This window comes from Arabidopsis thaliana, chromosome 3, assembly GCF_000001735.4.
Source record: "Arabidopsis thaliana chromosome 3, partial sequence".
NCBI classification, from domain to species: domain Eukaryota; kingdom Viridiplantae; phylum Streptophyta; class Magnoliopsida; order Brassicales; family Brassicaceae; genus Arabidopsis; species Arabidopsis thaliana.
In genome coordinates this window covers 8,147,319-8,163,811 of record NC_003074.8, presented here as the reverse complement: position 1 = coordinate 8,163,811, position 16,493 = coordinate 8,147,319, and the positions used below count along the sequence as shown (strand labels likewise).

At 32.7% G+C, this 16,493-nt stretch overlaps 2 protein-coding genes and 1 long non-coding RNA gene across 6 annotated transcripts, besides 1 other annotated feature; 2 read left to right on the top strand and 1 right to left on the bottom strand.

Annotated features, from left to right (window-relative positions):
• Positions 1-23: 23 nt before the first annotated feature.
• AT3G22980 (Ribosomal protein S5/Elongation factor G/III/V family protein) lies at positions 24-3,737 on the top strand (the record flags this gene model as incomplete). 3 transcript variants are annotated; one of them, NM_001338606.1, is made up of 2 exons in its annotated part: positions 24-212; positions 468-3,737. In NM_001338606.1, the coding sequence occupies one exon, from the start codon at positions 496-498 to the stop codon at positions 3,541-3,543; it is 3,048 nt and encodes a 1,015-aa protein (NP_001319621.1). In that variant the 3' UTR covers positions 3,544-3,737. The 3 variants fall into 3 exon arrangements, with proteins under 3 accessions (NP_001319621.1, NP_001327177.1, NP_188938.1); NM_001338607.1 differs by having other exon boundaries at positions 24-370; NM_113198.3 differs by lacking the exon at positions 24-212 and having other exon boundaries at positions 496-3,706.
• Positions 3,738-8,605: 4,868 nt separating this feature from the next.
• Positions 8,606-8,822, top strand: AT3G04365. The gene has a single exon (NR_141090.1). It is a non-coding gene; the product is annotated as an other RNA (long non-coding RNA).
• An 840-nt stretch (positions 8,823-9,662) lies between these two features.
• AT3G22970 (hypothetical protein (DUF506)) lies at positions 9,663-11,774 on the bottom strand. Of its 2 annotated transcripts, none has more exons than NM_113197.4 (3): positions 10,816-11,774; positions 10,541-10,730; positions 9,663-10,448 (listed from the first exon to the last, which is right to left on the bottom strand). In NM_113197.4, exons 1-3 carry the CDS (start codon positions 11,218-11,220, stop codon positions 9,931-9,933), a joined length of 1,113 nt encoding a protein of 370 aa, NP_188937.1. In that variant the 5' UTR covers positions 11,221-11,774; the 3' UTR covers positions 9,663-9,930. The 2 variants fall into 2 exon arrangements, with proteins under 2 accessions (NP_188937.1, NP_001030743.1); NM_001035666.2 differs by having other exon boundaries at positions 10,541-10,728.
• Positions 11,555-11,659: a sequence feature (AT3G22970.uORF1).
• Positions 11,775-16,493: the final 4,719 nt, after the last annotated feature.

Here is a 16,493-nt window from a genome sequence, read left to right as displayed (position 1 = left end):
TTAAAATTGTTAAAAGAGAGCACTAAACCGTCTCTCTGGTTTACAGGGTTCCGGTTTAATTAAAATCAAAAACGTTCACGTCTTCTTGTATATGTTTATACAGACAAACTTGCAGAGGGAAATCGCCAAACCCTGCGCCGCCGTTGTTTCGCCGCCGAAGCAAGTTTCGCACCATTCTTCTTCAAACGTCTGAGCTCCATCAACTGATTAAGGTGATTTTTTTACATATCACTCAATTTTTGAATCGAACTTTTTAAAATATTATGGAATCTTCAAAGAGCATCTCTCTCGTTTTTATCTCTCTTTGATTCTTACGAGACGTGCACAACTCTGTGGATTCGATTCAAAAATTCGTGAGCTCTCACACAAGGTTTTAGGATTTGGATTATGTTTTGTTGAAGTTTTCTCTACTAATTTGAATCGCATCGATTCTGATAATGTAATCCTTGTATATATTGAATCTGCAGGTAGCTGTGTGTTTTGTAAATTGAAGAGATGGATGAATCTGAAGGTAGGAAAGTTAGGAACATATGTATACTAGCACATGTAGACCACGGTAAGACGACTCTCGCCGATCACCTAATTGCTTCTTCCGGTGGCGGTGTTCTTCACCCGAGACTTGCCGGGAAGCTTAGGTTCATGGACTATCTAGATGAAGAACAGAGACGTGCAATCACGATGAAGAGCTCTTCGATTTCTCTTAAATATAAAGACTATTCTTTGAACCTGATTGATTCTCCTGGTCATATGGATTTCTGTAGTGAAGTCTCAACAGCTGCTCGGTTAAGTGACGGTGCGTTGGTTTTGGTTGATGCTGTTGAGGGAGTTCATATTCAAACGCATGCTGTGTTGCGTCAAGCTTGGATAGAGAAGTTGACTCCTTGTTTGGTGCTTAATAAGATTGATAGGTTGATTTTTGAGTTGAGGTTGAGTCCTATGGAGGCGTATACTCGTTTGATTAGGATTGTTCATGAGGTTAACGGGATTGTGAGTGCGTATAAGTCAGAGAAGTATTTGTCGGATGTTGATTCTATACTTGCTAGTCCTTCAGGGGAGTTGTCTGCTGAGAGTCTTGAGTTGTTGGAGGATGATGAAGAAGTTACTTTTCAGCCTCAGAAAGGTAATGTAGTATTCGTGTGTGCTTTAGACGGGTGGGGTTTTGGGATTGCGGAGTTTGCTAATTTTTATGCCTCCAAGCTTGGAGCTAGTGCGACTGCGTTGCAGAAATCGTTATGGGGTCCTCGTTATTATATTCCTAAGACTAAGATGATAGTAGGGAAGAAGAATTTAAGTGCTGGAAGCAAGGCGAAACCAATGTTTGTGCAGTTTGTGCTTGAGCCTTTGTGGCAGGTTTATGAAGCTGCACTAGATCCTGGTGGGGATAAAGCCGTTCTTGAGAAAGTTATCAAATCTTTCAATTTGTCTATTCCACCACGCGAACTTCAGAACAAGGATCCAAAAAACGTGCTTCAATCGGTGATGAGCCGTTGGCTTCCTCTGTCTGATGCAGTCTTGTCTATGGCTGTGAAACATCTGCCAGACCCCATTGCAGCACAGGCATATAGAATCCCACGCTTGGTTCCAGAAAGGAAAATTATTGGTGGTGATGATGTTGATTCAAGTGTCCTGGCAGAAGCAGAGCTTGTTAGAAAATCAATCGAGGCTTGTGATTCTAGCAGTGACAGTCCTTGTGTTGTGTTTGTGTCGAAAATGTTTGCTATTCCAATGAAAATGATTCCTCAAGATGGAAATCACAGAGAGAGGATGAACGGTTTAAATGATGATGACAGTAAAAGCGAGTCAGATGAGTGCTTCCTTGCATTTGCTAGGATCTTTAGCGGGGTACTTCGGGCTGGGCAAAGAGTCTTTGTAATTACCGCCCTATATGATCCCCTCAAGGGGGAATCGTCTCACAAGTACATTCAGGAAGCAGAACTGCATTCCCTATATCTTATGATGGGGCAAGGTTTAACACCAGTAACAGAGGTGAAAGCCGGAAATGTAGTGGCCATAAGAGGGCTTGGACCATATATATCAAAAAGCGCAACACTCTCATCTACTAGAAACTGTTGGCCCTTAGCCAGCATGGAGTTTCAGGTGTCTCCCACTCTTAGAGTTGCGATTGAACCATCGGATCCTGCAGATATGAGTGCTCTGATGAAAGGTCTAAGACTTCTAAACCGAGCAGATCCATTTGTGGAGATTACAGTGTCTGCTAGAGGAGAACATGTACTTGCTGCTGCTGGAGAGGTTCATCTTGAAAGATGCGTTAAGGATTTAAAAGAGAGATTTGCAAAAGTGAACCTAGAAGTCTCTCCACCTCTCGTGTCCTACAGGGAGACCATTGAAGGTGATGGATCTAATCTTTTGGAAAGTTTGAGATCTCTAAGCTTGAATTCTTCGGATTACATCGAGAAGAGAACTCCAAATGGCAGATGCATTATCAGAGTACATGTCATGAAACTACCACACGCTCTAACCAAGCTGCTTGATGAGAACACTGAATTACTTGGTGACATAATTGGAGGTAAAGGCAGTCATAGCGTTAAGATTCTAGAATCCCAAAAGCCAAGCCTCGGGGAGAATGTGGATCCCATCGAAGAATTGAAGAAACAGTTAGTTGAAGCTGGCGTTTCATCAAGTTCTGAAACCGAAAAGGATCGCGAAAAATGTAAAACCGAATGGTCGAAACTGCTCAAGAGAATTTGGGCGCTTGGTCCAAGAGAAAAAGGTCCAAACATACTATTCGCTCCAGATGGTAAAAGAATCGCCGAGGATGGATCAATGCTTGTAAGAGGCTCTCCTCATGTCTCTCAGAGACTTGGCTTCACAGAAGATTCTACTGAGACACCTGCAGAAGTATCTGAAACAGCATTGTACAGTGAAGCACTGACCCTCGAGAGCAGCATCGTCTCGGGTTTTCAGCTAGCGACAGCATCAGGACCTCTTTGTGATGAACCAATGTGGGGATTAGCTTTCACCATTGAATCTCATCTCGCTCCCGCAGAAGATGTTGAAACAGATAAACCCGAAAACTTTGGCATTTTCACAGGACAAGTCATGACAGCTGTCAAAGACGCATGTAGAGCCGCCGTGCTCCAGACAAATCCACGTATCGTCGAAGCAATGTACTTCTGCGAACTGAACACTGCACCTGAGTATCTTGGTCCAATGTACGCTGTTCTAAGCAGAAGACGAGCTAGAATACTCAAGGAAGAAATGCAAGAAGGGTCGTCTTTATTCACAGTCCACGCGTATGTTCCAGTTTCAGAAAGCTTCGGGTTTGCAGACGAGCTGAGAAAAGGAACGTCTGGTGGCGCGAGTGCTCTGATGGTTCTGAGCCATTGGGAAATGCTCGAGGAAGACCCCTTCTTTGTTCCCAAAACCGAAGAAGAGATCGAGGAGTTTGGTGACGGAGCAAGCGTGCTTCCAAACACCGCGAGGAAACTCATCAACGCCGTACGACGTAGGAAAGGATTACACGTTGAGGAGAAAGTGGTTCAATACGCCACTAAACAAAGAACCTTGGCTCGTAAAGTTTGAGTTTATATTTTCACGTGTCTTCCTTTTTGATTGGGCTTCGAATTGGGCTTGTGCTCACTTTGGTACAACATGTTGGAGAAATTATAAGTGAAGAAAGATGATAGTTTTAAATTGTTTTGAGAACTATAATATATGAACCAAAATTAATGTACACCTACAAGGCTACAACTACAATTTTTCAAGCTTTTATTGTCCTATATTAAAATATTTACGTAGAGTTTGAAATTTCAGTTTTTGTAATTGGTATCTAATGGATAGCCTCTGATGACAAACTAGATGATAGTATCTTCATTTACGTATAAAAAGTTACAAGATAATAGTAGAGTGGACTTTAAATTGCTTCGAATTGGGCTTTGGTTCTATACCTCTCTGGTACAATACAAGTTGGGAAAATTATAAATAAATAAACCTATTTTTATAGGTGAGCATAAAAAGGAACTTTATATTTAATTTCTTCATAAATGAATAAGAACCAAATTAAAAGTGCACCTACAACTACGAGATTTTTTTTTTGATTCCTAGTAAAGAATACTGACTACATTTTTTTGTAGCTTTAATTATCCTATACTAATTCTAAACAATCAATATGTGTGTATTAAATAGTATTATACGATATATTTTCAGTTTCTGTAAATAGGTTTCTAATGAATAAACCTCTGAGTACCATTAAGGTGAGAGTGTCATCACACTCTTCCTAGCTGTCAGTGCTTTTGCTTCTAGAACAGATAAACACAGTTTTATAGATTAGAGAAGTTAATGAAGCTTCAATGTTGCTTGTTCATTTATTTGTCTCGTTTTCAAAATACATTTTTGTTCATACTAATAATAGTTTGCAAGCTGTCTGATATTTTGAATCTGATAGTTAAGTTTGGTTTAAAGATCTACTCAATAAGAGAATCCATTAAAAGTCTGAGAATTGAGATTTTATGTTGCCTCCTCATGCATTTTGGATTCTCTTGGTATATATGTTTAATAACTTTGGTTTTGGATTTATGTAAATCATTATGATCTTAACAGGTAATAATTCAGAATGGTGTATTAAATATATTCATAAGTTGTCCATAGTTTATCTATAAACCCGACAAGGGGTGAAGTTCTTTTACTTAGTTTGTACCCAACCCACTTAATATTGTTTTCAAACAATGATCATATTGTACACATATTTTTTTTTTTTTGTAAAGACTTCAATAACAACTTTTCCATATAAGAAAACATAATCTAACTTCGATTAAGTTTTAAGTGTTTAACAAAAAAAACACAAAGGTTTAAAAAAATTACTATGTTCATGATATCTTTAAATGATGAAACCTTTCTTGGTTTTATAGTTGACCAAGATATTATGATAGTTTCAACATGTATTAAAATCTAGAATTCAAGCTTTTGAAAAGACAAATTCTAGTAGTTTGAATAGCTTGGTTTCGTTACTTAAAAGTTGCCTATAAGGAACTTATTTATTTTGGGTTAGTATATCTATATCTAGAGACTTGCTGTGGATGACTAATCAATTTATAGCATTTTGATCGATGTTGTGGTTTTAGGCTCGGCTACTTCTTTCTCAAATAAGACAAAAATATTTAGAATTTTTTTTTCTTTAGTTGTCAACATGTAATAACTTGAAATTATTGTATCTTAAGAAAAATTGATATCTCACTATCAATGTGTACAAAAATTAACTATCTACAATTTAATACATATATTCCTAATTTATTTAATACTATTTATCAAAAACAAATATAGCTGATACTTTAAATATATCAATTTAATTTAAATAAACAATATGCAAACAAGAAGCATAAATATATTTATTTAAAATCAATAGAACTTGCTTATATAAACTCAAATTTTAATTTCTTAATCTAGTATAGAAATATTTTCTTTGAATAGAAATGACAATTAGGGGTGTTCAATTAAGACAAACCGATCTGATATAATACAAACCTAACTGAATATTATATCCAAAAGTCTAACTATATCTTAACGATCTAGCTGGATATATTATTTGTATCTATTAAAAAAAAATGAAAATTTTAACTTATTTAAAAATTGTCTAACATCTAAACTCAAATACGAAGCGAAGTCAAAAGCGATAACAAATCATCCATATTAGATTATATTCCACTTTTTACTACTAGATATAAAACAAAAATCTTAAGATACATAAAAATCAAACCCAAATTGAATCAAACTCTGGATTGAACACTATTGATATAAATTATTTGGTATTTTTAGAAAATAATATTTATTATGGCACATCATCTTGTAATAATAGATATCAAGGGAAAATAGAACCGATGAAGATTTTTTTTTTTGAAGATTATAAATTTATAATGCAAGTGCGACCAAATCAATATGATGAAATCGAGTAGTTCTTTTGTATCTCTTAATAAATAATAAAACCGAATTTTAAGGCAAAAAAAAAAAAAAAAAAAAAAAGGAAGAGAGTGAGGAGAGGAATCACATGTTGTCACCTAATATTCCAAGTCTTATGTCAAAGTGGATAAGTCTCTCTTCACATCTCCTCCGTGTCTCTCTTTTCTTTTCTCTTTTTTTTATAAATCTTATATTCGTTGACAACAACAAAAAAATATCTAACATTCACCTATACGTAATTTAAAGAGCAAAACTAATATCAATACGTATAAATGAAGAAATTATGGATGGATTCTTAACATTCTCACATTAACATGTCAACATCTTTACTCTTCCTAGCTAGTCATCTATATCTATAAAGCTTAAAGAAAAGAAAAACTCAATTTGACAAAATGTGGTAAAAGAAGACATGTAAATTCCAAAAGTTAAAAGAGAGATGGGAGAAAAACGGACAAGAGAGTATGTAGTAAGTTTTCGAATTCAACATTGAAGAAAAGCACTTTCAAAATGTCTAATGATCAAATGTTGGCTTATAAAAAGATGCCTCTTTATCATGTTCTCTTTCTTTGTCTCTCTACATAGACATAACCTTATAATATAAACAAATCATTGTAACGTTCATGTGGGGGTTTCAAAAAATAATCATAATAATAATTGCAACAATATACTAACAAGTTGGTTGTGCAATAGCTTTAAACATATATTAAGATAATAAAACCATTTATATCTGCCTCTTTAGTGCAGAAATCTTGATTGTCTCATTAGCCAAAACTCATGTGAATTAACAAAGATAAGATAATCTCCAAAACTATTTAAAAGAGTGGGTGGAGAGTCGTTTTCTATAGACATTAATCTAACCCATGGTTTATTACTTTCTCTTTTTCTATTGGTAACAAAAGAAAAGAGAAACGTACCAAAATATGATATTCATAACAATAAATACTATAGTGACATTAATATGATATATTTTATTTTTCTACCCGTGCAAATAATGTCAAATCCAGAAAAAAAAAGAGAGTGGATGATAATAAGAAAAGGGAATTAAGACCCCACAGCTTGTGAAATTGTTGTAACCGACCCTACCTTATTGTCAAATAATTCGAATATACAATTAACATTTGTTATATGGACATATAAAATAATAATAACAATGATAATAAATACTATAGTTACGGATGAATTGACTGGTGCCCCCACATCAATGATTGTGATATATTACATATAATATCATATAGTATGTATGTGTTTATAAAGAAAAAACATATTTAATTACATACTTATATTTGGAACATAGTTAGGTCCATGTAAATACTTGGTTTAGGCTTCGACAGAAATGGAGGAAAAAAGACCTTTAACTATTTCCAAACACCCAATTTTTGTTTTCCCTTTTAAAAGTTCTGACAAGACATGGCAATTTAGTGACTTAATATCACTAATTTTTTTTTGTAAGTGTATAATTTGAAGTGAAGATCATGTTTCCTTGGGCTCAATTAACAAGAACAAAAAAAAATGAAACGTATCAAATAGGATATATAAAAATTTCAAACAAAAAATGTACACGATCGGCTAAAATCATATTCTAGATTTACCCATTAAACGTGGTGTTTTTGTTCTTTTGTAGTCACTTTGAAGGCAATTTTTCGTCCCACAACAAATGTAGAGGATGTTGATTTTACCAAATTGGTTAAATGACTTAGGTAATTAATCTTTAGAAATTATAGATGACGAGTTGTTGGCTATGGTTAAGTTCCTTAGTTGTAAACTTTTGGATTGGAAGAGGGATAAATGTATCACAAATTCACGATTAATTCACCGTTGCAAATATAATGTAAAAATACAATACTGAATCTACAATTAGATAAGTTGCGGTAAAATGTCCTAATATATATATGGATGGGTTTAGAGTCGTATATGTGTGTACTTTTACTTTATATCATGTTCCTAAAGTTTGAGAAGTAGCACATCATGGGGATGTCTTCAACATAATTGTTCTTCCTATTGGTTGCTTCCTGCAAAAATCGTAGAAATTCGCCAATAGGGTTCGTATTTTGTTTTCTTTTAACTTGATCATCTACCGATTATATATATCTTACAAATGTTCAATGGACCATATTACAAAATTTGGATTATTGTTATGATTGGGAATGATCTGGAAACTAATTAAGAGTATTGAATCCATGATCCTATGTTACTAAAAATTAAACCTATAAAATAAAGAAGCGACGTTCCAATAGTAGTAAACATTTGTACGTATGATCAATCATAATGTTGTTGATCATTGCTTGTGTGGTTAACCAACCCCATGGGGCTTGAATTAACTTTCACCACATAATTCTGTTATTGCATTACAAGTTTACGTATTCACCTTAACCACACAAAGAAAGAAAGAATGATAAACTAAAATACTGATAATGGTAAGAAATGAAAAGTTTTCAATCCAAGTAATAAGAATTTACCGCATGACAATTAAATAAGAAAAATTTGTGTTGGAAAATATTTATTATTTTTGTTTATTAATAGATGATAGATTATAGATATATAGATATAACACGATAATCCTACAAATATTTAAACAATGTAACATCAATGCGATCATAACATTATTTTATAGTGAAAACGATCGAATATTTTACATCTTTAAGACAAACAGAAAATGATTTATTGTCTTCAAAAAGAGTCAAAAATTGTGGTTTCTCTTCAAGATATCCGGCAAAATAATACATATACCAATGGGTACTGCACGAACAAATATCTAACACGTTTTACAAGCACAAGCCACTAATTTTTTCTCTTCAAATTTGAAATGCAACATGAAAAGAAAAGAAAAAAAAAATCATAGAAACAAAATAGTAATCCAATTAACGTCCAAATTACATAAATACATATTGCCTCTTATACATTGTTGGAAGACCCATCAAAATGACTGAAACTAAACATATTATAAATCTCAAACTCGATTTATAATCTCGCAATTTTTGGTTTCTAAATTTAGTTTGTAATCTTAATTGATAATATTTTATTTTATTTATATACATCTTTTTCTTATCTCGATATTTTTTATATCGGGCAGTCTTGATCTCCCTTAGTATCTAAGCTGATTTCTCAACATACATAACGAAAAAATTCCATTATCCATATTATTATGATTTATAAATCAACCTAAGCTTTTTTCAGACTAAAAACAAGAAAATATCCACCTAAGCTTATACGGTTTTATTAGTTAGTTGGAGAGCCAAATTGACAGAAACTAGACCAAATTTTAACGTGTCAAGATTTTGGGAAATGTCTAAAGTTATCCAATAAAGAAATAAAAATGAGATTATCGAAACAAAGATCATTAAATCAAAACAATTAAGCAAAAAAAAACCTTATAAAAAAAAGATTAACCCCAAAGCAAAAAAGAAAAGAATAGAGAAGAATATGAGACGTTGTTCAAGAACAGCTCTGGCACTCTCCACAACTATCGAGAGCCCACGAGCTTCTCTCTTTTCTCAATGCTGTCGTCACTAATCTAAAATTAAATAAACAGATTAGTAAACAAATCCGTAACGCTTAAAGTTTAATTAATCAACAAATTCAAAGGTTTTATCAAAAGATGAGAAACTAAGAAAACTAAAGATCGTGTCATACTCTTCTGTTCCCTTATATGCTTACAAATATCAAAACGCTATCGTTTTAAGACTACACAAAACCGATAAAATTTGGATTAAAATTAAAAAAATGTTATCCACCGCACGATTTCTCAGGTGTTTTTGAGTTTCGGAAGTACTAAATTTTTATAGATAACATTTTTATTCGGGAAGTAGTAATTATTTTTTATTTTTTTCACCGTGGACGGTACTAAAGTACAAAGTGGTAAAAACCCCTTGTAAAGAAAAAAACAAGAGAGGTCAAAACAAACTACAAAAATGTAAGAAAAAAAAAAAGCGAATATATGGTTACTGTTATATATTTTTAATTTTTTTACCTTGAAAATTAGAAAAAGAAATTAAAAAAAAAAACTCCAAAATTTTTTATTTAGGGCTTTTCCTTAAAGAGTGAAGCTAATCCGGTGACAGCCTTCACTTCTCTCTCCACCGCCACGTCATCATCGCCGTCGGTTGGAGAGGAGGAAGAATTAACAATCACTCTCGGAGATAAACATTTCTCCTCAAAAACCAGCTCAATCTCTACACTATCCACCTCCTTCTCCACCGCCGCATCCGCCGCCGTAACATCCGTCACCGTCACCGTCTCATCGACAACAACAACGGAAGCTCGCGTATAAGAAGAGAGCCATTTAGATCGCATGTACTCAGCTTTCCTCCACGGAGGAAAAGGCATTCCTTTCTTCTTCAAACTCTGTTTCGCCGCCTCCGATATCAAAAACACGATCTGACTTAACCGATCAGATTTTCCGACGAAAATGAACGGTAGAGATTGAAGCAACACCTTGTAACCACTCGTTTGTCTCGCTATATCGAACTCTGATCGGAAATCTACATCGATTATTAACCTTTCTTCTCCGATTATCACATCTATGTACTCGTATTCACCTGTAACATTTAATTAATTCATCAGTTCAAACAAATTTCATGAATAAAAAAAAAGTAGTTGTTGTGTTGAAGAAGATGAAGATCTTGTTTACCAGCTGGGAACGAAGGAGATTTATCCCATTTTGATTTGCAGATTGAAGAATTGTAATTAAGTGATAAGAGTCCTTCATTGACGATCTTCTTCATATCGTCTTTTCGTTTCACCGATTTGTTCTTATCTACAATCTTCGCCGCGTCGGCTAACAGATTCCTCTCTCCGACGGTTGTGCACGGAATCAAACTCTGTTTCAGATCGACAAATTCAAATTCAGTTTCATGTTTAAATCAAGAGAGATTAAGAATTTGTTGTTGTTGTTGTTGTGGTTACCTTGAGATGATCAGAAGCGTCGCAACCGTCGATTGAACCACCGAATAGATCTGATTCATCATCGGAAGAACCATCGTTGTTGCCGTTAAAGCAATTACAACGATTACGTCCACATTTAGCTTGTTTCTCGTTGTTTTCTTCAATGAAGTTCTGTACCATCTTCGCTAAGCAAACAGAACTCGGCTCGAACTCCGTCACTACTCCGCCGCATTGAACTTCACCACCGGTGACAACGAATGGTTTCTCGGTGGTTGTAGTTGTTGAGTTTCTCAATACGTTTGTAAACGGCCGATCAAACAAACGTTTGAGACGAGATTTGAGCACCGGTTTGTTTCCTGATTCAGCTCTAGCTACGGTTGGTGAAGAATCGATATCAATCGGTTGGATCTTCATCGTAAATGGCATAGCTCACGAAGAAGAAGATCTAACTTCTCTCACAAGTCCAAAGTCAATTCAAATTCAAAGAAATTTTCACAGATTTGATTTCATATACACTCTGCTTCGTTCAAATATCTCAGATCTCTTCAACAGAAACTAAACAAAATCTTCAAAAATTCCAAAACTGGATTCGAAAACCACAGAGGAAGAAGAAGAAACAGAATCTACCAAAAACCTCTCAGCTAAAATCCAGAAGAAGAAAACTTCTGAAATCAGCGGATCATCTTCTTCACAAAAACGAAGCAAAGAATAATAATACAAAGAGAAGAAAGAAAAAAAAAAAGTCTAGGAGAAGGATTTTTCAGGTCCGACGATGTTCACGGAAGACATGACGGCGATGGTAAGAGTCACTAGTAACGGAAACAGAAATAATAACCGGAATATTCCTTTTCCCGGCGAGATTCATCGCCGGAGAATTTCAAAAGGTAAGCGACAAATCTAGAGAAAAATTATTATACAAGAAAACGTATTTTTGTGATAATTTGTTAATTTCTTTTCTTATGTGTGTGTGTGTGGATTGTGTGGGTAAAGAGAGGTTGGCTTAATCTTATAAAGGAGTAAGAGAGAGAGGTCCGAAGCTGAAGAGACTTCAAAGGTAAAAAAGCTGACTAGGCACTGTAAATGCCACGTCGGATATTAATTGTTTTACCGTTTTAATGGGAGGAGATGGTTTTTTTATTTTTTTGTCGTTTTCATCTTAGCGTGGTGGTGAATCCTTTTTACTGGAGACGTGTCAGTAATTGTGGTAATACCGAAATTACGTTTTTGTCCTCCACTACCGTGGAATATCGGGCATATCCGAAAATGGATTATTCGTTTTTTGGAAACTGATTTTAATCCAATAATTATGTAACACGTGTCTTAAGTAAATCTATTAACACTACTCGTCCTGGTAAATTTTGATTTAATTGTATGATCGGGTTATTTTGAGTAATAATAATATAATGTCAGTAAAAATTGGGGAAAACAATATTAGACTGACCACTAAAGGACAAAAGAAGAAAAAGGCTGAGATTTTTTTTTTAAATAGTTGTAAAAGAAAAAGTAAAAGTTATGGCAGTAATAATCTGAATGTTGAAATGAGAACAATATAGAATAATAAGCTATTTAAACAATTTTTATAACTTTAAACCCATGCTGTAATTATGAGACTTTAAGCTTTACTTTATTAACCCACATTAAAATCACAACCATTAATCAAAAAGAAATTTACTAAAAATCATGCAAAAGAAGGGGCCCCAAATATTTGACCGTTTGGTCTATTCATATAAAGAAAAGTAAAAGTAAACAACAAAAATAAAAGTTTAAATAGAGTAAAAAAAGAAAAAGGTGGAATCGAGAATTTAAAGAAATGTACGGTTTTAAAAAACGAATAAAAAAGAAGATGACTCTTCCTTTGTACGCATGTATGCAATTATCCTAGCTGCTGGTAAATTAGAGGACAATGATACAAATACATTATGAGTTTCAATAGTGACTACTCGTACGTATTTTTATACCTATCAATCATGTACTATTGTATTCTAATACTTGCCTCGATTTTCATGTCCAAAATTGTGCCATGCATCTAAATCAATATCTTATATTGTTTGTACTAGACCATTGTTTTTTGTCAACGTATTAAAGTTATTGATAGTGTACATGTTTTACTCATTTAGTCATTTGAACATTCAACTACAAAAGTTAAAAGAAAACAAGTACATAAACTTTATTTGACCATAGTTAAGTGTTGTGGAACTCTGTTTAATACAGTAATTGTTCTGTTGTATAAAACAAATTAGATACTCGATTATTCGTGTGTGTGTGTGTGTGTTATAAAAGAGTAATGCTAGATTGTTATAGCAATATAGAAAATGGAGTTATAAGTAACATTGAAAAACACGAAAAAAGAAACAAAGATTCGTCTCCCCAAAACGAAAAGCTGATGATACTTTCCCTCTACAGCAATCAAGTTATCAAAACCCTTTTTCTTATCACTTTATTTCGACTTTTTCCCCCTGTGTGCATATATATAACCATGTATATACATGTAACAAAATAAATCTAATTTTATTAAGTATTAGTTTTATAATATCCAGAACCGAATATCCGAACCGAAAATCCGAAAAATAACCGAACCAAACCGAACCCGATTTTTAAAATTACCCGAATGAGTCCTAGAACTCACTACCCAAAAAAACCCGAACCAAACTCGAACCGAATCTAATACTTGTGGGTACCCGAATACAAATGTAAACCTTAAAATATTAGTTATATTTATATTTGTAATATCTCAAACACCCAAAATTAAAATTATAAATCCAAATATACTAGATTTTTTTAGTAATTCATATACATTTGGATATATTTGGGATAAAAGTAACCAATGTTATAGATTTTTTTTAGGTAACTTAAGTATTTTGCTTACATTTGGTTATATTTGGATAAAAAGTAACCAATATATTTATCGGTAATCTGGTATTTCGGGTAGATTTAGGTATATATGAGTAAAAAAACCGAATCCGATCTGAACCCGAAAATATTTTGGGTATTTTTGGTTATTTTTAAATTTTTACTAAAATAACCGAATCGACCCGAACCTGATCCAAACCAAATTTTTAGAATATCCGAATGGTTCTCAACCTCTTACCCGAATAGACTCGATACCCGAAAAAAAAGAACTGAACCCGAATGCCCACGCCTAAGTCTTACTTAGCTAAAGCAAACACTAAACTAACCTAGCTAAAGCAAACACTAAACTAACCAAACATTGCTTAAGAATATCCTTTATACAATTCAACCCTAACTCTAAAAGATAGTAGTACATTTGAAGTACCATGGTTCATTACTTCATTCGCTATATATTCTAATAAAGTTTGATTTTGAAGTACGGGTTATTGACAGTGTTGCAAATTATTATGTTCAAATCTTAAGAAGCTCTTACGCATTGTTGGCTTGTTGCAAGTCATTATATGCATTAACGTTTTCTATCTACATGAAAGTTTTTCGCTTTTTGAGAAAAAATGATTTGTTGAAACAATGGGTAACAAAATCCCAGCATTTATGTGCAAATATATTTTTAAACAATCCCCTAGTTTTTTGTTTCTTACCTTAATTATTTCTTAGATTCCCAAATAGTAGTATTAATTAAGAGGGAACAGTAATACACCTCTGGGACCTGACAACACTAATTATTTCCACTCCCAAATTACCTTTTTTTATCCTCTTCCTTTTGGCTTTTTCTTTATAGTTTATTTAATTCCTTAATCATGATTTTCAGGCAATTAAATTAGTATTTACCCAACCTTTGGTTTCAAAATCAACCACTTTGTCATGCCTTAACCCAACCACCATATCGAAATTTCCTAGATGACGTATCCCCCGGTTACCAATAAAAACCATTGTTATTTTTCCTGGAATTAAATTGTGAAATAGTACTACTTAAATACCTAAATACCAACCCAGTATTTATATCAACATTGCCAAATTGCAGTTGAATATGATAATTATAGATTAGCCGTTTCCGTTTCTAGTTTAAATAATTTGGTATTCCATTTTTATTTCGTTTTTGTTAATGGATTTGTTATTTCATTTCGTTATAATCCTAATGTTATTTTGTGATAGTTGATGAATTGCAATTATTGGAAATAGTTTATTCTATAAAATTATGTTAGTTGAGTCAATAAAAAAAGTCCCCTTCTAACAACGATAACAACTCAAGTCATGATTGTAATCCGTATAAACATTCTCTATATTAAGATGGTATAATTATTAGTATTTTTTTGGTAGATAATACTTGATTGTGTGATGCAATTTTTATGATTTTATAATCTAACAATGTGATATGATTCAGTCTGGATTTATTAGAAAATGGTAAAATGCAAATTTATGAATCAATGCTCGTATCTTGTTAAGAACATTGGTGGAGAAACATAGCCACATTTGAACTGATTTGGAGATCAGCTGTTTCCAAGATCATCATAATTAACACTTTTGATTTTTCAATTAATTTAGGGAAAGTTGCAGCCTTTGCTAATTTTTCTTTTTGCTTGATAGGCTCTGGGAGTTGCCAAGTTAAGGTCCTACCTTTTGATGAATTTCATGAGTTTGTCCATATTTTTCCACATTATTTTTATTTCTAAACCATAGTAATACGCTGTCTATTCTATATGTTTCTAACTAGTACTAGTAGTTTTTTTTTAACTAACTAGCCAATTCATAGCTTTATGAATTTTAAATATTATTAAAGTAGAAAGTAGTTTTTCTACCATGTCTTTAAATCTAGCTCATTAAGAATATATATATATATATATATATATATATTTAGAATGTATTTATCATTTATTCTTATGTTTTAATAAATTTGTTATTTCGAATTATTCCTGGAACATTTTAAGAACTGATAATTAGAAAGTGTACCCTATTTTTCTAAGTGAAGTAATATTGACAATAACGACACTTTCCTTTCCACAAAAATTAAAGAGATATTTTTCCTGTTAATTAGTTGTGGATTTGTGGTCCATGATTTTTATTAAATGATATTATCTTATTATATAATTCAGGGGATATATTTAATTACAGTACAAACCATTTTGATTGTAATAAAATTATGTATTATAGATGTTAATATGATAAGATACAGGAATAATATTCATTTTTGATTTTATTTCAAAATCCTTGATTAATTGTTATTCAAAATTTTAACCATCAATTATTTTACTAACAAATTAATCACAATTATGTCTACAAGATGTTGATATATTGATATACTTGACATATTTTATGCCGTTTGATTTGTCTCAAGTTTTGTGAAGAAGAAGCCCAATGAATTTGTTTTCAATTGTAACTTTAATCAGGTCAATCAATTTGTCGTTTGATTTCATTTCCTTTGTATTTCAATAATTCGATTAGCTAATGAGGAAGCTGATAGCTAGCAAAAAAAACAAGTTTTAAGCTTATTTGTATTAAACACAAAATTTGAATAATGTAAAATTCAAATGTTGACAAAAAAAAATCAGGTCAGTCAGATTAAACTACTCGTATACAAATTTCTGAAGAGGAATTTTTTACAAGTTAACAATCCGATTCACATGAATTTAATTAGTTTCATCTAAAAGGTAATTCTATATATAATCCAACTCTCTAAATTTTTTGAAAGTATACTATATAATCTGAAATATTCTTAGAACATTGTATAGACGGATGAATGATTCTGCATAATTACTGTGTAGAAATAATAATAATAGACAAATTCTGCATAT

Bases quoted from the DNA above. Each gene is read 5' to 3' on its own strand.
- AT3G22970 (NM_113197.4), bottom strand. From the start codon at position 11,220: ATGCCATTTACGATGAAGATCCAACCGATTGATATCGATTCTTCACCA. The intron at 10,731-10,815 runs GTAACCACAACA...GATCTGAAACAG, and splicing joins ACGCTTCTGATCATCTCAAG to AGTTTGATTCCGTGCACAAC. The intron at 10,449-10,540 runs GTAAACAAGATC...TAAATGTTACAG, and splicing joins ATCTCCTTCGTTCCCAGCTG to GTGAATACGAGTACATAGAT.